The sequence below is a fragment of the Alosa alosa genome, chromosome 3 (assembly GCF_017589495.1).
Source record: "Alosa alosa isolate M-15738 ecotype Scorff River chromosome 3, AALO_Geno_1.1, whole genome shotgun sequence".
NCBI classification, from domain to species: Eukaryota; Metazoa; Chordata; class Actinopteri; order Clupeiformes; family Clupeidae; genus Alosa; species Alosa alosa.
The window spans coordinates 34,676,941-34,699,973 of record NC_063191.1 but is presented as its reverse complement, the minus strand read 5'-3'; the positions used below and the strand labels follow the sequence as shown (position 1 = coordinate 34,699,973).

Genomic DNA, 23,033 nt, shown 5'->3' with positions numbered 1-23,033 from the left:
TGCAGTAGTTCACATGACCATGGCATGACCATTACTGTAAGTTTGAATATGCATACATGTCAACTACTACGGTGATGTGAACTGTGATATACTAAAAATATATAGTATTTATCTTTATAGTATTGTTCTATGCAGTTCAGTCTAAATTATAACTAACTAATAAGCATATAGCTTTATCTTTAGGTTTGAAAGTCTATATGACATAGAGTGTACACTTGTTTCTGAGAGTTAATGTGTCACACAGTGTTTTATGCAGCATGTTGGTGCTTTCAGGTTGTCCTGCGGATGATGGAGACTGTACCAACCCCACAACGGCCTTTCAGGGGTGCATGCGTCTTATCCTCATCAACAACCAACCAATCGACTTCATCCTTGTGCAGAGAGGCAGACTGGGAACTTATAACCAGCTCCAGTTTGACATCTGTGGGATCCGTGACAGGTATGATGGCGAGCAAGATTGGATGAAGTGTGTGACATGGTTTGAATTGGCGAGAAAATAAAAGTGACAGTGTTAGGCTGGAATAACTCAGTGTTCATACTTTTATCCAGCACAGAAAAAAAAATGGCTTATTTATAAAAATGTTCCAAACTTCCTGGGTACACTTTGATAGTAAAGTTGGATGTTGCTGTCCACTCCCAATGAAGTGACCCTCCCTCCTCCTCTGCTTCATTTCATTTCATTTATTTTCAAGCTTTCGCCTATCGAGCCAACAAGAAGGACGGCACCAACAAAACAGCCTAATTAGAGAACGCCGACATCTATCCGTAAGACAGCTTAGCTTAAAGCCGCACTAACAAGCGTCCATATACTTCACCTCCTCTTGCGCTCCCATTACTGGTGACAGAGATCATAAGACTGATGAGTTTGATTACCGGACGGATGCCCACTGTGACTTCCCCTCAGCTTCCAGAGGCCACTGACATCCAATGCAGGACAGAACTAACAAGTGTACGTGTGTGTGTGTGTGTGTGTGTTGTGTGTGTGTGTGTGTGTGTGTGTGTGTGTGTGTGTGTGTGTGTGTCTATCCCTTCATTAGCGCTCGAGCAGAGTTAGGTGGGTAATCAGACAGACAAGGGGAAGGTCAGACCATTAAGAACAGGGCGTTTGGCAGGGCGAAAGCAGACGGGAAAAAAAGTGCTGAATCAATGTCGCACGTTGTGGCTGGGTTTCTTGTGGCTGGATACAAAGCCAAAAAAGCAAAAAGGAATACCTCCTGGCCACTCAAACCCATGATCTTGGGTGACATGCTTGATTTCACTGCGGCTTTGCCGTGCATAAACAATAAATCCACAGGTAAAGTAATTGGGTCTTTTACTCTGAAAAGATAACAATGCCAAGACTTTTTTTAATTAACTCACAACAGCGTTATTTTATGTTGACATTGGTATGAAAATGAAATGTAAAGCTGCAGCAGGAGTTGTTAATCATTTTTTACAACGGAGGTTACAGTAAGCCTTCCCTTTTTTGGGTCTGACCACTGATGATTTCTTGACATCGGCCATCATCCCCATGTCGCAGGATTACCATAATTTGCTTTGCCAGTTCTCTGATCTCATTTCTTTTCAGAGTCAAACTCATCGTTTTTTCCCCCTCCTTTCTCCTCTTCCACCCCTCCATCGCCTTAGAGCTGCATCCCGCTGGCGTGCTCCAGAGATGTGTGTGTGTGTGTGTGTGTGTGTGTGTGTGTGTGTGTGTGTGTGTGTGAACACGACAGGAACCCTCCGTCGCCACCACTCCTACATCATTCATGACCAGCTGTCATCGGCTGGGGTCCTGCCTTGCTCGCCTCGCCTTTGCGTCGATTGCCCACTCCGCAGCATGCCACTGCCACGGTGTGCTGTGCCATGCCACGCTGTGCAGCGGCAGCTTTAGCTCACCAGCTGGACTGGCAGGGTGGCGGCAGAAGCCACTCGCTGCCCACACTCTCGCGTACCCCCCCAATCTCCCCATCCACCCGTCTCCCCCAATGGGCAGGGGCACAGGCCTGGCCCCTGGCTGCCGCATCTGCTGAGGGCTGGGACGGGCAGCAGTGGAGCAGGGCCTGGAGGAGCTCAACTCCCACTGTGCGGCTCATCTCCGCTCCTCCTGCCCATCACGTGGACGCCTGACTTCCCATCAGGACCTCAAAATGGCTGTTTCGTTGCTACTGCTTTGGTTGTTGTTGTTGTTGTTGTTGATGTTGATGATGATGATGTCTGTACAGCTTTTCCCAGTAGATCATGTTCTGCTTAAAAGCATCCACGTAAGCCGTGGTAGTCAAACCCTTTTAGTCTTAATCAGAATGTGTGATGTGCCTTTTAAGAATAGAGTAGAGCTGCAGCAAGAAAAAAGGCCTAGCAGTAGCTCATTTGCCTTGCAAAACTTGACAAAACTGACATCTTGGTATTTAAGGGGGATGCTTATAGTGCAGTAATTATGTTATTATTTGATTTTTGATTTCCAGTGATTTATGGATTTGACACCAATCAACATAATTGACACGTTGCACCGTTGCAGTTTAAGTATACATAGTGTTAACTCCGATGCTGCACATTAGCTTGTCAGTCACAGTGGATACTCAGTAACCTCTAAAACTTCATCACACAGTTTACAGCCAGAGAGACACTTGCACAGGTTAGACACTGTCATTTTATGGCCAAGCGAAACTGGTGTCTGCGTCTAGCGTGAACTAGAAATAGCGCAGTGATAATTAAACCATCACTCGACACATTAGCCATGCCACAGCCAGTCGGCCAGCCCCTCTCCACAGTAGTTTAATGGGAACCGAAATAGCTGTGGTTGTGCATACAGCCCTTCATAAAGCACCGCTCCAGAGAGACAGAGAGACAGAGAGAGAGAGCACATAGGAACAAAGGCTTCTGAAATAATATACCTGCTCCTAAAAAGCTTGTAATTGCGAAATTTAAGGAGGCGTGATGAAGGCGCTATTAATCAAATGGTCTCCACGCGGCCTTCTCTCTCTGGAGCAGTTTAAAAGTGCAGGTTGTTTTCAGCAGATTTATCCCCGGTGTTTGTTTGGGGGGGGATTTATTTGTTTGTTGTGGGGAGGAGGCAGAGAGGGTCTGGTCCAGCAGTGTATAAAAATGAGAGACTGTCCTACCGGTGATTGACGGATGCACCACTGCTTGTCTAAATTCATGAAGAGTAAGAAAACAAGTTGAAGCACTTCTGCTTGAGAATGACTTGTTGACGCAAGAGGATTATATGCAACATCAAAGCCGTCTGCAGCAGCCACTGTGGCTATTTGAACTGTGTCCAGCCAGGGCATGTCTTTGTCTTATGTAAGACTTTGTAAGAATCATCGCTCAAAGTCCAGATTGTCGGCCACCAGTGGAAAGCTGTCTAAGACCAGACGATCAGACATTTAATGGCTCAGTATTCTTTATTTTTTGCCATTTATTGGTAATAACTCAAAATAAGATTAAAATATAGTGGGCTTTTTATGTCTTTTATGTTACCACTTCATCTGTCCACAGATGTTAAACGTCTCTCTTTGAAACTTAAGTGTCATGAGACAAAATTCGTGTCTTACTTCTAAGGAGAGATTAGTGGAGAAAAACGTTTGTTTCAGAAAAAAAAAATACTGCTGTCACAGGAATTTCAACAAATGTCAGTTTGAGTCGACTCTCTGTAACTCTCTTGACATTACAGTACAAGGGAGTCATTTTGAACCTTTATACTGTATGCAGATTTATTCACACTTCAATTTAAAAGTTTCCATACTGTCAGCAAATGTTTGAAGTTGCTTTTTGGCCTTAACCGTAAAGGTAAAGGAGAAAGCTTGTGCATTGTGTTGCAGTCAGACTGTTTGCACCACTGGGTGCTGTGGATGTGAGAGAAGATTTTGGTCTGCCTCCCAAGGGGCCCATATTCCACTATATTTATAGTCAGCAATTTCTCCTCCTCCTCCTGTTTCCTATTCTATTCTGTTTCATTTAGCATTCTTGCATTTTGCCCCATAGATATCTAAGAAGTGTTTCCAAGTTCACTGTGACCAAAGAAGAAACTAAACTTCACTAATGTCAGACTAAATATGGGGCTTTTAAAATAGTTTAATAATCTTCAAAAGACAGGAACTTTGAGTGAACTTTGAACTGGACAGAGCTTTTAGTGAGTAAGCTGGCATTGCGCAGCATTAGTCATAATATGGTTCAGCATCCTTAATAAATTCTCATTTCATCACAAATGTATATAGTGTGAATGATATTAAAACTAATGACCATACATCAATGCATACATTGTCCAGTAAACCCACTCTGCTCAGAGCTGGAGCTTTATCATCCTCACTGGTCTCTCCTTATCTCCCCACCACAGGTGTCTCCCCACCTTCTGCGAGCATGGAGGCCAGTGTTCCCAGTCCTGGAGCTCCTTCCAGTGTGACTGCACTGGGACTGGTTACAGCGGAGCCACCTGCCATAAGCGTGAGTCCTCCCGTCTCTGCCTACGATGTGTGGTACAATAGGTCCCACAGGGCATCTCTGTCATTACTGAGATGTTATTGCCATCAGGGAGGGTGTTAAAGTTGATGGGAGAAAGGTAAAAAGAAACATGTAGTTGATTTATGGGAGTATTTATGTTAAATAAATTGGCAGGAATGTTCTTTCATAAAAACCTTAATGTGGTTGTGATTATTTTACGATAAATTGATAGCGATCTAAGACGGCTCATTTTGGAGAAGCTCTCTGAAGTTTCTAAAGCCCTCTAAAGTGTTTTTTAAAGTGTAAATGAAAGACTCACCTAAATTTAGGCTTTTTTCTCAGCTACTTAGTGCCTGCCCCCTAAACACTTTAACACCAGAAAATCAGCGCTAATTGACTTCAACATTTCCATTAGCATTTGTTAAAACTTAATTACCAGGAAACTAATATGGTAGCCCATATGTCTTTGTAACCTCAGGGATCAGCATTCATAGCATTTCCTCTAAGGTGCTGAGATAATGTTCAGGGCTAATTTTAGTGTGTCTGCTCACAAATGTACACTTTTTTTCTGTTTTTTTTTGTCCAGCTATCTACGAGGCGTCGTGTGAAGCATACCGACTAATAGGCAGCTCTTCAGGCTACTTCTCCATCGATCCAGATGGGAGTGGACCACTGGGGCCCATGCAGGTGTACTGTAATATGACAGGTGAGAGGTCTAATAAATCAGAGAGCACATATTCCAACTGTCATTTTGCTCTCGGTGTGCTTTACTTTTTTCTCTTTTTTTCCTTTCTTTTTTTTTGCTAGCACATCAGCAACAGAGGATTAAGATCACCATAATCATAATCCATAAATTTGCAATCTATGATAATCCTTTGTCCATAATCTATGATATTGAGAGGCTTTATTTTAGAGTAAAGGACTGTTAAACTCAAATCCATATCAAAGCTTAAAGGGACCAGTATGCCATGCCAAGGAAATGGACTTCATTTCTCACTGTCTTCACTTTTATTTATATGTTTAAGATAATTAATACATGTTAAACAGGCTAAAAGAAACATTGGTGTGTCAACGTCTGAGATCAAAAAGGTGCAAATAAATAAACAGTATACCTTCAAACTAGAAAGTCATGGTGTAGATTTAGCCTGAGTTTGTGTGAGCTATGAAGTTTTTTTAGTGATAGAAAAAAACTTTTTATTAGTCTCTAAGGCAAAAGTTTGATGTTACTTTCTTTTGAGAAAAAAGAAAGCTTCACAACAGACTTCAAACAGACATTCTAAGATTTCCCTGACTGAAAGCTTTTTCCAGATCCATGAGATTTCTTCAAATATCTCATTCAGTCATTCAGTATTATTTTTCAGAGGCGCACACACACAACCCCCCACTGTAGGTCAAACATGTTTTTGGTTCCTGTCTTCCAGCTAGGTTTGAACAGGCCTTAACCAAGTAAGGCCTGTAGTAAGCCCCCACAGCAAGGGTCAATCCTCTAGCCTGGAAGCTTACATTATCAAGCCAGTGCTTGCATAACAGTTCTGTGTGTTGTGGTTGACCCCTGCAACAAGGACAAGAGTGGTGATGATGATAGACACAGAAACTATGGCCACTGACATCCCTGCTTATAAGATGACTATACTTTGTGTCAAACATGGAACAAGGTACTCTTAGCACAGTAGATGACAGTGAAAATGAAAGCACTGCACTTGTCTCATATGTGTCATTGGGTATTCTATTCTTACCACATTACTTATTTAAATACTCATCTTATAGAAGAACATATAGCAAGAAGGTGCATTTAGGGTTAGCGCTAGGGTAAGGAAAAGGGTTGTCGCTAAAAGGCTACTAAAAGTCCTTTATAATTACATTGAACTACAACCCTTAAGAACAGCTGACTAGCTAGTCGCAGCTGTTAAATAGCTGAGAGTCTGAAGAGAAAGTGCTCACAGAGCCATTTTGATTCAGCTTGTGTCTCAATGGAATGTGCTGTGAGAAGGAAGCTGAAGAGAGCTAGCGTGCTGCTCTACAGTGCTCTGCATGCAGGGAGGGAGCCAGCACCACTCTGCCCAGTACACAGTGCTCTGCATGCAGGGAGGGAGCCACCACCACTCTGCCCAGTACACAGATTGGTTTTAAATCTCTGTGGGATGCACACACCCTACTGCTAATGCAACAAGAAAGTATTTGTCGGCAGGTTGAACAAGTACTTTCATTTCAAAATGAGACAAGAGAAATTGATTATCACACAGTTAATCAAAGCTTTGGCCATATATTGTTGCACTTTGGAAACAAGCATTTGACAACTTCTGAACTTCCGTGGCTGCGCTTATTTTGAAAAGTGTTAATCTTACACCTGAATTTTTGCTAACAGGTTGATGATGATTTTGTCATGGAATTGAGCAAGTGTTGATTATTTGTCTTGCAGAACAAAACGTGTGGACTGTAGTTCTTCACAACACCACAAATGCCGTGAAGGTTCAGGGCTCCACCCTAGCGAGGCCACACGTGATGCAGTTCAACTACAGTGCCTCACCTGACCAGCTCCATGCCCTGGTGGCTGGCTCAGACCAGTGTCAACAGGAAGTGGTGTACCAGTGCAGGAAGTCCCGCCTTTTCAACAACTGGGGTAAGTCCTACCAACAACATTTGATGTCTTTCCATGTCTTTCAAGATGGAAAAAAATGTGGTAATGTCACCTCTCCTTGGCTTGATAGGATACCACTGAGACTTCGAGCAAACATATTCAATGTGGCAGCTTAGTGTGTGCACCGGGTCCTTCAAAACAAAGTTTGTGTGCCATCACCCAGGGGACTGAGAGAGTCACACCAATCATTAGACTTCCTCTATTGTGTCCGCTTTTTCTACGCTGTGGGATGGTCACGCACAGGATCTTAATTTATGAAAAATTGATGAAGCTCTATCCCTCCGAGGCAAGCAAAACGTGCCACAGCAAACAATAAAGCAGTGTATTATTCCCAAACCTCCGGGTCATTACGAATAGGAATGTGCTTTATTTATTTTTTTCTGCAGAGCTGTGGATCTGAAAGAAAACATAATTGGTTTTTTTTTATTGTTTACTGATATCTACATGAAAAACCTTTCTTGTGGATTCAAATAAGCTGTTAAAATATATTTTGTTTTTGGGTTAAAGTAATGGTCATGTCTTGTAGTAATGTGGCTGCCTCTTATCCTGGTTAGGGTGGGAAATAGGGAAATATATCTCCTGCAACTTGTACTTACAACTTAGATGACTCCACACTCACACATATCAGCTGGAACTGACAGTGTGAAGCAAGTGTAATGGAACAAAGACAAAAACAAGGAAAACTGCAATGAAATGTTGAAGCACATTCTGAATGCCTCAAGGGTGGAGCACATTCTGAATGCCTCAAGGGTGGAGCACATTCTGAATGCCTCATGGGTGGAGCACATGGGTGGAGCACATTCTGAATGCCTCAAGGGTGGAGCACATTCTGAATGCCTCAAGGGTGGAGCACATGGGTGGAGCACATTCTGAATGCCTCAAGGGTGGAGCACATGGGTGGAGCACATGGGTGGAGCACATTCTGAATGCCTCAAGGGTGGAGCACATGGGTGGAGCACATGGGTGGAGCACATTCTGAATGCCTCAAGGGTGGAGCACATTCTGAATGCCTCAAGGGTGGAGCACATGGGTGGAGCACATTCTGAATGCCTCAAGGGTGGAGCACATGGGTGGAGCACATGGGTGGAGCACACATTCTGAATGCCTCAAGGGGTGGAGCACAAATGGGGTGGAGCACATTCTGAATGCCTCAAGGGTGGAGCACATGGGTGGAGCACATTCTGAATGCCTCAAGGGTGGAGCACATTCTGAATGCCTCAAGGGTGGAGCACATTCTGAATGCCTCAAGGGTGGAGCACATGGGTGGAGCACATTCTGAATGCCTCAAGGGTGGAGCACATGGGTGGAGCACATTCTGAATGCCTCAAGGGTGGAGCACATTCTGAATGCCTCAAGGGTGTTGCACATTTATGAAATAGAACTTACTCAGTTAAATGTGCACAGCCTTCCTTCTTCATTTTTTTTCTGGCTGAAGTCCCAGAATCTCAAAGCCATATTTCCTCATCAGAACTTTCTCTGACGTCACTGATTTATTTGGACATATCTTAATAACTTAATTTACTGTATAGTAGACTTTTTTGATGACTGTCCAAATGAGCTTGGCAATTAAATATCAGTTAGATAGCAGTATGTGTTTGATACCCGTTGCCTTTGCTAACAGATGAACTCCCTACTGTAGATTATAAATTAAGTGCTAATCAGATTTGCTCATAATTTAAGACCTTTCTTTAGTTATCGTTTGGAGAGCAGTGATCACAAACTGAGAATAAATCTGCAGTGTCATTTTTGAATGCAAGCAAAGCATTTCATAATGTAATGGTAGATTGCACAAACATAATGGCAGCTGATGTTCAATTATTTGACATGTCATGTTACCATTGTTGGTAATTGTCACATGTTATTACACTGTCATCATAACATCATAATCAAAAGTGATTATTACTGGTGACACCACATTGTTATAAGATGGCTGCTAAAGACAGGGTTCAAGTACAATGTTAACCCCAGATCTTGGTCTTACATGCAAACATATCGAAAATCAATGATCGTAGACAGTTTTGCCAGCAGTTTTGTCAACAAGTGGTATGAGAGAGCGCATAAACAAGGTGACAGGTGGAAACGTAACCAATGAAAATATACCAAAAAAGCATGTAATAAATATGTAAATTCACTTACATAGTGGTATTACCTACCCAGTGCACTGACATGTACCTGTCCACAAAAGCATAAAGATCATAAAACTCCATTCAACCACCTTGGAGGCTAGACGCTATTCAGCATATTTCTGCTGCAGTGTGGAAATATGGGAAGGCACCAGCCTCTGGTGCCTCAGAGCTCCTACAGATGGGCCAGTGCATTTTAGGGCCCTATTTTTAGGGACGCTACAGCAAGCTCAGCATCCCCTGCCCCACCACCCTGTATGCGAGACAATCCTTTATCAGCACATCGAACATCTGCACTGCAACTTTGTAAAATGGCCACTGTTAGATTATTGTATGGACTGTAATGTAATAAATGGTCTCTGGCTCTCTCTCTCTCTCTCTCGTTTGGGTGTGTGGGCGGGATAGACGGTACGCCTCTGTCCTGGTGGCTGGACCGGAGCGGTGAGAAGCGGACCTACTGGGGCGGCTTCCTGCCCGGGGTGCAGCAGTGCTCCTGCAGCCTGGACGAGCGCTGCGTGGACATGAACTACTTCTGCAACTGTGACGCCGATAGAGAGACGTGGTACGCATCGCAGGAACTCGTTGCTCTTCTTTACTTTTACAGTTACATTGTTGTACGCAATGAAGTGTTCGAACATCTGGTCTATACGTTTTATAGCATGATTTTATGATCACCCTTTGAGTTATACTGGAGGACACGTCGGCTGAGCACCAAAGACCATGAGGATTCTTTGAGTAATAGGTATTTACATTTTTTGCAGGGTGAATGACACAGGCATTCTTTCATATAAAGACCACTTACCCATGAGAGAGATTATCATTGGAGACACTCACAGACCAGGGTCAGAGGCTGTCTATAACGTTGGACCTCTCCGCTGCTATGGTGACAGTAGGTGATCGGTTCTTTTTTTTAAATCATTAATTTAATTACAGTTGATAAATGAGAAGTTCACAACTTTGTCCTTGGTTCTCCTGACCTGTGTGCCATGCTGAATACCTGTAAAACTGAACACACCTTACATCACCACTCAAGCATCTGCCCTTTTGCCCTCTGACTTTTTTCCAGGGTTTTCTTTTGTATTTCTGATTTTAGTTCTTAAACTATTATATAATGTGCCAGGTTTCTAGTAAATGCATGTCATGCATATGCCAGACAAGTGCATGTGGGTTCTAATTCTGCGAGACCGCACAAGGCTTTTGCATTCCCCTTCGACTTCCCTCGCCACAGTAACCAAAGTAAACACATGCTAATCGAGCAGCCTGCAGAGCTACATCCGCCTTTCCTTGATTTCTCAGTGGATCTCAGTGCAGTGATAAGATGTAGCTCACAATAAACTTCTAAACAATAAACAGAGAGATCAATAGGCACCCGGCCCTCATAATATCTGTGAATGGCTTTGCCAGCAGTTGGATTTCTCAGCAAGGAGAGCAAGGAGAAGTTTATGTCAGCAAAATATTTACAGTGCTTTTATATAATAAATCACCCGATGATTACCATGTGCCAGATCCTTGTGTAAATAAAATAAATTAAATATTAGACCAAGGGGTTATTACTAATATAGGAGGCCCATGGCTTCATTTTCCCTGGAAAACAAAAGGCCACAGAGGTAACCACTTCAGAGGTAACCACTTACTCTTACTCTAATTTAGCCAGGCTTGCCCCTAACTAATCTAGGCTCTTGGAATAGCCCCTGGTGTGCTATTACTGGAGGAAGACATGGATGTATGCCAGTTGTCCCAGAGTCAACATGGAAATTGTGAAACATTCTCCTATTTCCACGTAGGATCATTGTGGAATGCGGCGTCCTTCTACCAGGAGTCATCCTACCTGCACTTCCCCACTATGCAGTCCACTCTAAGCGTTGACATCTCCTTCTACTTCAAAACCGCCGCTCCCTCGGGAGTCTTCCTGGAAAACCTCGGACTCAAGGACTTCATAAGGGTCCAGCTCAGCTGTGAGGAGCATTCCTTTGCTTTCTTGTTTGTTTGCTTTTGGTCACAGACAAAAATCAAAATACCTTGATGAAGTACTCGATCATGTGCCTTATGACTTAACCCTGTCCTGGAAGTACAAATGCCTGCTGTGTGTTCCTTTAATGTTTAATTCATGAAATTAGTTCAGATGAAATTCACGAAATGAAACTCATTAAATTTAAAAAAATAAAATTCATGAAATTCATGAAACGTAAAGTGTACTTCTTGTTCATGTCATTACAAAATGCACATGAGGTTACCAAAGGATTATCTTAGAATTAGGGGTTTTAATGTAGTTAGGTCCAAAAGCATGGCCAGTGACAGTTTTTGTAATTTTACCTCTACACACCACCACAATGGATCTGAAGCAAAGCAATCATAACTATCATTATAGTAATTATATTTAATACTTGGAGGAAAAGCTTTAACAGTCAATGACTGCCTGAAGTTTGGAACCCATAGACATCATCAAACGCTGTATTTCCTTCCGTGAGATGCTTTGCCAGGCCTTTACTGCAACCTCAGTCAGTTGCAGCTTCTTTCAGCCTTCAGTTATTCAGTCAGTGAAAAGCATACAGTTAGGTTGAGGTCAGTTGACTGACTTCTTTCAGCCTTCAGTTATTCAGTCAGTGAAAAGCACACAGTTAGGTTGAAGTCAGTTGACTGACTTCTTTCAGCCTTCAGTTATTCAGGCAGGCCATACATGCCCGTTTACTACACTACCTTCACCATGTTTGACAGATGATGTGGTATGTTATTTTCTCAGCCTAATTTGGACCACATATGGAGAGTTCCAATGAACAGTTACCAAAATGTAAATAAAAATGTGTGGAATGATCCCTGACCTCTTATCTGCTTCATTTGTCATGGAATAGCGAGGAGATAGGCCACAATAGGCCATGAAGCTGCTTATCGGTCAACTATCCATATACTTCTGAGCCTCAAAAAAGTAACAGTGTATAAAAATGGCTGAAATTCCTTAATAGGCAATGCAATATATTTGTTCAAAGCATCGGATTAAAGCTGAAAGCGTACACTTCAAGCACATCTTGATTGCTTTTCTTCAGATCCATTGGGGTGGTGTAGCCTTCAGAGATAAAATGACAAAAATGTGTCACTGTCCAAATACTTATGGACCTAACTGTAGTAAAGTATTTCCTCAGGTAAAGTACAATGCATAGTATATATAAATGACAAATAAGAGTCAAATGAGTTTTGATAAAAGGGGGTCCAAACTCCAAAGAGATGTGTGTTTGTCTGTGTGATTGTCACTATACTGTTTGCACCTGCAGCTCCATCAACAGTGACCTTCTCCTTCGACGTGGGTGACGGTCCGGTGATCTTGGCTGCAAAGTCTCCAGTGCCCTTGAACGACCGGCAGTGGCACTGGGTCCAGGCGGAGCGCAGCGTGAAGGAGGCCTCGCTGCAGGTGGACCAGCTGCCGCTGCGCTTCCTGGAAACACCAGCGGACGGACACCTCCACTTCAAGCTCAACAGCCAGCTGTTTGTGGGTAGGGCACAGTGCTGAGCCTCCTCCATCCGTCATCATGCTAGACTAGAGGATGATTCACATTCTTTTTTTGCGCCCTTCGTTGATATGATGATTTAGCAACCGCTCAAAATGTTGAGGCAATAGAGCAGAGGATAAAGGCCTTGAGTCTTGGCAAGTTTTTAAATGGCTGATTCGCCCATCATTACCCTCTTGCCAAGAGCCACGTTAGCACAAGCCTAATATCTCATTAGTCATTTCCAGTTATCGTGGAGAATTGGTAATAGTTTTTTTTTTTTAAACAAATACACACACACGCACACACACGCACACACACACACACACACACACACACACACACTCACACACACACACACACACACACACACACACACACAATAGATAGATAGATAGATAGATAGATAGATAGGTTGATTGATTGGTTGATTATTTGTATAGTATATTTAAAAACAACAGAAGTTGACCCAAAGTGATTCACAAGTAAGGATAAATTGATTGATAGATAGAACTGACACCAGATTTAAACTATGTCTTTCAGGGGGCTCGTCGTCCAGACAAAGTGGCTTCCTGGGCTGCCTGAGGGCTCTGCGGGTGAACGGCGCCCACCTGGACCTGGACGAGCGGGCCAAGCTGACCCCAGGCGTGAGCTCCGGCTGCCCTGGCCACTGCAGCAACTCGGCCAACCTCTGCCACAACCGCGGCCGCTGCATCGAGCAGAGCAGCGGCTACGTCTGCGACTGCACCCACTCGGCCTACACTGGCCCCGCCTGCAAAGATGGTAAAGACTTTTTTGTGTGCCTATATATGAGTAGCCACACTCTCTTTTCTCCTTTAAACTATTTATTAACCAACGTTTAGACAGACAGCCTTCATCAGGAAACAATTTATAGGGGTGCAGTACGTGCTTATCTTTCTGTGCCGCGAACAAAAAAAATATTTGTATCATTTCAATATTTTGGTTAGTCTCTTTTGTAAACATGGTTCATTCTGCCTTGGATTTAGTAATCAAAGCTCAGAGCGCAAGGCTTCTGTATGGGTGAGGCTATTAACTGCACTGGATCAATGTTATAAAGTATTTATGGTCATTACTTTCACTGAGGCATTTACATCGAAGGATCAAAGTTCTAAATCCTTACTGTAAGAGAACAAATTTGCATTAAAATGAAGAATGAGATCATTCTCTTATCCAGTGCTGACTTCCCAATAGACACATTATTACAACCACATGTTCAGAAATGACGAAACTTGCTTGTAATGTGCGAGATTGATTCATCTTTTAAGTTGAAAATGAATTGTTTGTACTTCATACAATTTCCTATATGATGTCAGCCTTCCGGAGACTCTTCAGCAAACACCGTTGCTGTTTGACTCATAGAGTTAAGGCTGTGTGAATTGCTTTTGATGTTTTCAGTACTCCGTTCACAAAAGCCTCTGAGATGTCTTGAAGCCGTGTCTTGAGCATATTTTTTTGCCCCCATGCCTATTTTCACTCAGCTGTTTCCCACAAAGGGTTTCGTCCTCATGCGTATCTTCAGGAAGCCTTCACAGCTTTCATTTCTCTGCCGTGGAAAGAAAAACAAATAGCCCTCATTGGCTCATCCAACCTTGTTTCCTCTGTGCAGCTTTATTTCGCTCGTTACCTTGTGCACATGTGTGGGGGCGGACAGGGCCCTCATACTCCTTCCACCGCTCGGAGAGTCATGGCTTATTATAAAACTTATTGACGCAACATTAAACCCTATCTTGTGTGGGCTGGGAAGTTGAGTAATTACATAATGCATCCTGTGTGTCTCCTCAAAAAAAGGAAGAAAGTAAAGAAATTAAAATAAAACACATTGTGTCGTAGAGAAACGGAAATTTTCTTGCCACGTTGTGTGTGTGTGTGCGTGTGTGTGTGCATGTGTGTGTGTGTGTGTGCACCTGCATGTGCCTGTGTGTGTGTGGCGTGTGTGTGTGTGTGTGTGTGTGTGTGTGTGAGCGCACTCACAGCTTTGTCTGTGTGTAAGTAGAAAAAAAGAGAAAAAAAAACCATAAGGAGCGCAAGATGCTGGCATTGGCAGTGCAAATTGAACTCCATGTGAGGAGCTGATGAGAGTGTGGGAGGACAATGTGAGAGGGCTGGGCCATGACGCTCCCCACACTCCCAGTGCTCTCACTTCTTCCACTCCGCTGCTGTCAATCACTCCCTGGCACAGGCTGCCATGCCAACAGACAAAACGATGCTGTTATCAAGTACCCAGGTGTTACCCTGTTAATGTGTACCCACGTGTTACCCTGAGGCTTTAATGGTGTTAAAAAAGAGCTCTTCACACATGTCTTTGTGTGACTGCAGAAAGAACTTGTTTTTGACTCACATACCCTCACGGGATCAAAAGAGTATATATACTTATACTTATACATACAGTAGCCTATGCAATATCAATCCCTCCCTCTAAGCATAATTTCACTGCAAACCCAGTTAAGGTCAAGTAAGCCACTGGGAGAGGTCATACAGTGCTCCATTTAAGTGTTTAAATGCTTTAGGTTCACTTTATCTGAAGTGTCCATAGGTACTGATAAGTAAAATATACTTCAGGTATAGTTAATGCATTACAAAAGGCTCTTTGAGATCAGTTTAGGAGTATCTTTATAATGGTGCAATATGTAATCAATTGAAAATTACTCTATATAATACTCTAAAATTCACTGTTATGAAGACATTCATTATAATGTGGGACCAAAGCTTTGGTTGAAAAGTTGTCAGAAGTTGAAAGGTTTGTGCAAATCATGTGTATACTGAGGGACCACTCTGACACTTGTATTGCAGAGGTGTCCGTGTCGTTCGAGAGAGACTCCTCGGTGACGTACGCATTTCAGGACTCGTTCCTGGTGATGCGCGACAGCAGCTCGCAGGCCTCCTCATCCATCTCCACAGAGTCCAGGGAGAACGTGGCCTTCAGTTTCGTCACCACGCAGGCCCCCGCCATGCTGCTCACCATCGGCACCTTCAGCCAGCAATACATGGGCATTATCCTGGCACGCAATGGTGAGAGGCACAACGCCACCAATGCCACTGCTGCCAGCCAGACACATAACTGGCTTTCTGAGAACACGTCAGCTGTAAATTAAAGAGCAGTTATGAAAATAACACATGAAGATACAGATAATGATCAGGGTTATTATTAGCCTAGAAATCTAGACGCACCCTAGCGGCGGCAAATTAATTTGCTCAGCCTGTACGTCTAGTATCAAACCATAGGGATTTCTATTGGCTAACACCGTGGATGTTATTCAATCACAGCGCTCTATTTTGTTAGAGAGTCTTAAGGCGGGCTTAACAGGATAACGACAGTCCTGCGACGGTGAACAACAAGGAAGGTGGCTATGGCGAATGAAGAGCGGTTGTTTGAATCGGCGTTGGCGTTAACTTAGGAGAAGTTGGACTTGTGCTTTTCTTTGAAAGTTGAGCAACACAATGCACTTAAGTCATTCCTTTCGAAGAAGGATGTATTTGCCGTTTTGCCGACCGGATACGGATATGGTCGTAGCGCTGGCCTATTGCATGCCTAGGCAGTTTGAAAGACAATTCTCTGCCCGCCCTTTGGATTAAGCGAGGTGAATGGTTCGATGCCAGACTATACATTTCAATGATATAGGATGGCCCGTCAGGCTAGGTTATTATATCATCGCCACCTACATTGGTGCATGTCAACTCAATTATAGAATAATACCGAATAATGTCGACTTAACTGTAGAATAATTACATTATAAAAAGCATAGTGTTGAAGTTAGAGCTTCATTTTGTTGTACCATATAGTTCTGTTTAACATGATTAGGGGTCATTTAACTACACTGTCTAAGTTAAACATATACATAATATGTTTGTTGGCATACAGCCTGTGGCACCACATCTATAAAACACTGTATTCTCTCACAGACGGTCAAGGCACGTAAGAGTTTTGTGGCATATGTAACTTTAAAGTGAACACACATAATCCCACTCCTCTTACAGTTGTGAGCCCACAATCCTCCTGTCAGGAATAAAAAAAGATCACACGCACCAGACACTCATTCTGTCTCTAAGTCTGTGTCTCTTAGTGACACATCCATTGGTGTGGCTCTGTCAATACTGAGAGGATCTGCCAGGGGGACACCTTATCCACCCTAATCCTCAGCACACAGCCAATGGCATAAGGTCTCCCAAAGAGTTCTCTCCGTTTTATGTATATGCACATATATTCGTCGTTATTTATTTTTTCAGTTTAAAATTGACTTCACCACCAGTTAATGAAAAGCTCTCTGATCTATCAGTGAGTGAGAGTAGGACATTCAGATTGATAGCAAAGATCTCAAGGCTTACCTACAGAATAACAGATAGCAAAGATCTCAAGGCTTATCTACAGAATAACAGTTTATGATTCACTTTGGGATACAGAGGACATGTTGAGGTTATATCTATAAATTGACCATTAGGCCTCAAGCCACAGACCACTAACACTTCAAGTTCTAACATCTATATGCACTTTAGGGCTGCTATATCTGTAATATAACTGATTATTTCATGGACCACATTTATTTAAATGTTGACGTTTATGTCATAAAACAACTGCAATATGTGTAGTGGACTACAAGCATTTTTCTCCCCCATAACATAACTGTGTCTCTCCCTTCCCCTTGTGACTGTACATGTTTACCCCGTACCGTTGGTTCCCTCAGGGAGTTTACAGATCTGGTACCGGCTCCATGAGGAGGGCAAGCCTGACGTGCTCACCCCCACCTCCTGCAGCCTGGCTGACGGACGGCTCCACCGGGTCAGAATCCACCGCGAGGCAAAGGACGTGTACGTACAGGTCAGTTGTGGAGAGTGGGGGTTGGGGAAGGTGGGGTGTGTGAGCGGTAAACATGTTTTTTGTTTACAGTCTTCTGGCATGTCACATGAAGTGAAGACACAGTGGTCATCCTAGATAAGACAGTGCATCATGTCATGCATAAAAGAAAAGAAAGATCAATCTTTCCTTGTCTTTGTTTGTGATATACAATAAACTATAAGTTATACTGTATTCTAAGTACATAGTCAAATGTATGACAACAGAGAAAGATCCCCAACTCAAGCTGTTCTACTGAATATTAAAAAATAAATTAAAATTAAATAAATATTAAAAAATAATTAAAAATAGAGGAACCTATATTGAAAAGGATACAAGAATGTGCATTGAGGATGTACATGTGTGAGGGCCCTCCCCAAATAAGAAGCTTGATTGGGTCACAAAACTGACAATCAGTGTTTAAATTTCAGCAAATGCATCTACTAATCCTAAAGTCAGTGAATTCATAGTCTGTGATTAATAAAGATTGATTATTAATCACAGATTGGGCACGTATCAAAAGTAGGTAGTGCAGAGGAATGCTCCAGAATGTCTTTGCCAGCAAGCTCAGCGAGAGAAAAAGAGAGTTTAAGATGTCGCCATTTAAGCATTTAGAGCACTACAGGGAAGGCACTATCTCAGGAGCATCACAGGCTGCTATTCTACTTACAGTATTCATGAAAACACCTTAAGTCGTGTATTCACGGATATCTGGGCAACACTCCTTCAAAGAGAAGGGAAGGAAGAAACCCTGGCACATTCTGTCAGATAAATATTTTTAACCCTTAAAGGTGTAGGTTTTTGAACGTTCTAAGTTCCGCAACAATTGAAGGTTCTAAAATTCTATGTTGAATTCAATGAACCCAGATATTCTTTAGAACGTTCATTTCCCAACATTCCCGTCACACCGGTGTGACGGTACTCCTTTGCAGAATATCTCAAGTGTTTAGTGGTAAATGGCGAGGCTTGGGAAGTTCCACTTCAGTGAATGTTTTAGATCAAAGAAACATTTTTTCCATCCGAAGTACCGCAGCACATTAAGTATTAATATTAGAATTGGTATTAAGGGTATTATCTTCATCGTATGAGTATCACTGCTTCTGTTGTTAGGGGAAGTTTCCTCCAAGAATGCATCAGAAATTCACTTCAGTGGCTTAATCACATTTCTATGAAGCACTGAAATCTCCTCGCAAAATCACCACATATTAATTAGTTGAACTTTGGAACTTTTTTCACAATATGAAATCAGCCATAATCTTGGTGTCCCCACTATTTTTATGCAGCCCTCCTGTAAATTATAATGAATAACAATTTGTACCAGAAGTGCAATTCGTTTGGTTTTTTATGCTTTGTGCTTCTGTTTAGTTTTGGTAGAAAAATACTTTGTGTTTTAAACGCCTAAAATGAGAAGGAAAAGAGGTCCTGTGGAGTTTTAGAAATGCAGAGCCATTTAGAACTGCTAAAAGAGATATGGCTCTTACTGAGTCATGCAGACAGGGTGAGATAAGACATCGGTGGCCCAATCAGTGATGTTTTTCTTGTCTTCTTGCCAGGTGGACCAGGAGAGTAGAAAATACACCCTGTCGTCTGACACTGAGCTGAACTCTGTGAGATCGCTGACGCTGGGCAAAGTCACTGGTGAGTCTCATCACATAATAATGACACTATCGGTGGCCTGGTGGCTCCACTCTTAAGAGCTCAGAGATGATTTCACCAGCAGCACCGTGAGGGAATAGGTCTGCCTCACACTCTGTCTTAAAGGTTACGCCAGGTCCTTCTCACGTCACCAGGCAGCCTGTCTTGTCTATCAGTGTCTCCTGCCATCGAGTGGCTTCACCGAGAGTGACGTCTGTCCCCCACTTCACTTTGATTAGTGTGTGTGTGTGAGGGGGGGAGCAATCAATTTGGAGTGTGTGCTTGTGTTGTTGCCATAGAAACTTTTATCTTTAATTTAGCAACTGGCTGTGGCTAAATCTAATTTAAGGACTAAGGAATTATTGATGTGACAAACAAGACTTCTAACTGATGCAATAGAGCTTGTTTGTGCAGCTCACTTCAGCATCACTTGGAATCATATGCTAATCATAATATTTTCCCCTCGGTCTATTGTTATATTGTGAATTAGAGGAAGAATCGCCAGACTCCAAATAATACTACACATAATCCTGTATTTTTTTTTTTCTATCTGTGGTCATAGCAATGCTACTACAACAGCCTTTTTAGATAGTCTGTCAATGTTTTTAAAGAATTCAGACTAGGGTTGTTATAGTTAATCTAAACTAATACTAAATCAAACTAAATCAAATTATGTAATAAAAGTTAGAGTTAGAAATACACATTCACTAAATAAAAAACAATGCAGCAGGGAATTCTTGTATATCACATTCTACATTTTCACAGGTTCTATACATAAAGTTATAAAACCTGAAAACCTAAAACTAAATATAAGCCAAAATAAAAAGTCAGTTCCTCAATAGAAATGATTACGCACCCAAATAAAACTAAACAGATATACAAATTAGAAGTAAACCAATGAAAAAATCTAAAAGAACAGATTTTGGGGGGATTTAGAATGTTTGTCTGGCAGTGAGGGTGTACAGTATTCTAGAATTCTGTGGCAGTTAGAGAGTGTAAAAACATGCAAACACATTTAAGGATTTTAATGAATGTATGCATACATTGAGATGCACATTTAATTTATTCTGAGAAGCCAGCGCTGCATCACATTAACGAGTCCAAATCTATCTTCTGGCCACAGGCACGGAGACCTTGGATGAGCGAGTGGCGGTGGCCGGCTCCAGGGGCTTTGTGGGCTGCTTCTCGTCGGTGCAGTACAACCACGTGGCACCGCTGAAGGCAGCGCTGCTCAACCGCGGCAGCTCACTGGTCACCGTCCGTGGCAACCTGGTGGAGTCCAACTGCGGGGCACTCTCTGTGTCCACATCCAACTCTCTCTCAGGTGAGCTCTCCACCAATGCCCCCCCTCCCCCCACTAACACCCCCAATGGGATTGTGCTGTGGGAACTTTGGACATTACAGACCATGATCTCAATAGGAGCTGCTCTGATGGGTTTCTATATATATATATATATATATTCAGGCTTTTCTCCCTTTATTTAGATAGGACATAACAGTGAAGACTGACAGGAAGTGAGTGGGAGTTGGGGTGGGGTCAGGATATGACCAGGGGCAGGAAGTGAGTGGGAGATGGGGTGGGGTCAGGATATGACCAGGGGTTGGATTCAAACCGGGTCCCTGTTGGCACTTGGACGCTGCAGCCACTAGAGCCTCTGATTCCCCCGATTGGTTGGCTGAGGATAGTTGGTGGAGTTACTTGGTTGTTAGGACAAATGGAAAAGAAGTAAAAGAATAGAATGGGAAAGTGAAAAGGAAGAGACCTGCCCAGGATACAGCATTGAAGCCTCAGGCATTTTGCCCATCTCTATTACCAGCTACTTCACTAACACAGCCACCTAAGTGTCCTATGCACAACTCACAGCTCAGAGTTGGAGAGACATCAACTGGCTTCTCACCTCATAAAACCCAGAGATATAACAACTTCTCTCTCTCCCTCTCTCTCTCTCCCTCTCTCTCCCTCTCTGTCTCTCTCTCTCTCTCTCTCTCTCTCTCCCCTCTCTCTCCCCTCCCAGACCATGTTGAGGAGCCGGACAGAGCTAATGACCAGGATGATGGCGTGACCCAACATGACTCAGCAGTAATCGGAGGTTGGTTTTTACTACCTGGCGTCACCTCATTGCTCGCTTGCACTCGCTGATCTGTGAAACGAGCCGCGCTCGGCTTTTACTTCCTCTTTTATTTCTCATCTCTCCGATCGCCCACAGAGGATACATCGATTTGATCTCTCAACTCGCTAGTTATGTCATCAGTTTCCGCAGACCATTTTCCCCGCAATAAAATAGTCAACTAAAAAAGAAATACGCTTACACTCTTGCTGTGTATATGAATGCATTTAAATGAAAAGGGATTAGAAAAGAGCACACTGCGTCTTCCTGTTAAAATGGTTTTGCTCACACCAAAGGGTAAGTTCTCTTTATCAGACAACAGATGTGTTCTTTTCCATTCTAATGGTGTTTTTCTAAACTCTCCCTTTCACTGGATGGACAAACTGTTTTCACTGTCTGAAAAAGAAAATCGATCTGTAGTAAATGGATGAATGGATACTTGGAGAGATGGATGGATGAATGGATGAAGGGCTGCAGGTTGTTTCTTGCTGTCCTGCTGTAAACCTGGAGCCGGTGCTGATGCTGATGGTGTGTTGCTGTCCTGCTGTAAACCTGGAGCCGGTGCTGATGCTGATGGTGTGTTGCTGTCCCCTCAGGAGTGGTGACAGCGGTGGTGTTCAGCAGCGTGTGCGTGCTGGCCGTGATGAGCCGTTTTCTGTACCAGCACCGGCAGGCTCAGCGCGCGGCCAGCCTCCAGGAGAAGGAGACCCAGCGCCGCCTGGACGCCGCCTACCACGCCGAGCTCCACATGCACAACTCCACGCTCCACCACTCCACGCTCCACATGCGCGACAGCCTCCGCGAGTACTACATCTGACCAGAGCAGAGCCCTCCTCAGTCCTCTGACTAGCCTCCAGCCAAGGACCCTGTCCTGTCCCTGTAATAGCTGCCTGTCTGCATGGATGGAAACTGACAGCCTTTCTGTTCCATGTCGGACTTGTGAAAAAATAGGGGGGAAACTGAGATTTTAAAAAAGCAGCTTCCAGTGTAGGTAGTAGCTCTTAGTTGCACAGTGACCCGGATGAGTTTGTCCTGCTAAAGCTGTGAGTGAGGAAAGAAGAGAGAGAGAGAGAGAGAGCAGGGGGGGGAAAGAGAAGGAGAGAGAGAGAGAGAGAAGGGGGGGAAAGAGAAGGAGAGAGAGAGAGAGAGAGAAGGGGGGGGAAGAGAAGGAGAGAGAGAGAGAGAAGGGGGAAAGAGAAGGAGAGAGAGAGAGAGAGAGAGAGAAGGGGGGGAAGAGAAGGAGAGAGAGAGAGAAGGGGGGGGAAAGAGAAGGAGAGAGAGAGAGAGAGAGAGAAGGGGAAGAGAAGGAGAGAGAGAGAGAGGGGGAAAGAGAAGGAGAGAGAGAGAGAGAGAGAAGGGGAAGAGAAGGAGAGAGAGAGAGAGAGAAGGGGGGGAAAGAGAAGGAGAGAGAGAGAAGGGGGGGGAAGAGAAGGAGAGAGAGAGAGAGAGAAGGGGGGGAAAGAGAAGGAGAGAGAGAGAGAGAGAGCAGTGATAGTGGCTTGTGACAAATTGATTCCTACTGGAGAGACGGCCGAGTCAGGTTGAATGGTGAATTAAGTCAGTGTTAGGAAGGGAGCTCCAGCAACCACCACGGAAACTGGCCTCCTTTTCGGCCATTGTAGGTCACTAGGGGAGGGCGAAGGGAAGGCCAAAGATGTGTGTGCTGAAAAACAGGCTTTTGCAGGAAGTGACAGAGTACGCTGAGGGTCGTGGTATATTACAGAGCGAGGTGCTTGATGCCAGTAGGAGAGAATTGATTGAGTCCAAAACCCTTAATTACAG

General features: G+C 43.4%; 1 protein-coding gene across 1 annotated transcript in view; it reads left to right on the top strand.

Moving 5' to 3' along the window:
• The window catches only part of cntnap5a (contactin associated protein family member 5a), a 66,686-nt gene extending 44,331 nt beyond the window's left edge, over positions 1-22,355 (top strand). The window contains exons 10-24 of the mRNA XM_048238944.1: positions 274-439; positions 4,316-4,422; positions 5,006-5,125; positions 6,839-7,039; positions 9,586-9,742; positions 9,942-10,069; positions 10,965-11,135; positions 12,447-12,665; positions 13,203-13,442; positions 15,471-15,689; positions 17,360-17,493; positions 19,062-19,146; positions 20,267-20,467; positions 21,159-21,233; positions 21,848-22,355. Coding sequence (XP_048094901.1) covers positions 274-439; positions 4,316-4,422; positions 5,006-5,125; positions 6,839-7,039; positions 9,586-9,742; positions 9,942-10,069; positions 10,965-11,135; positions 12,447-12,665; positions 13,203-13,442; positions 15,471-15,689; positions 17,360-17,493; positions 19,062-19,146; positions 20,267-20,467; positions 21,159-21,233; positions 21,848-22,068 — 2,444 coding nt within the window. The 3' untranslated portion in view covers positions 22,069-22,355. The remainder of the gene's footprint in view (positions 1-273; positions 440-4,315; positions 4,423-5,005; positions 5,126-6,838; positions 7,040-9,585; positions 9,743-9,941; positions 10,070-10,964; positions 11,136-12,446; positions 12,666-13,202; positions 13,443-15,470; positions 15,690-17,359; positions 17,494-19,061; positions 19,147-20,266; positions 20,468-21,158; positions 21,234-21,847) is intronic.
• The last annotated feature ends 678 nt before the right edge of the window (positions 22,356-23,033 follow it).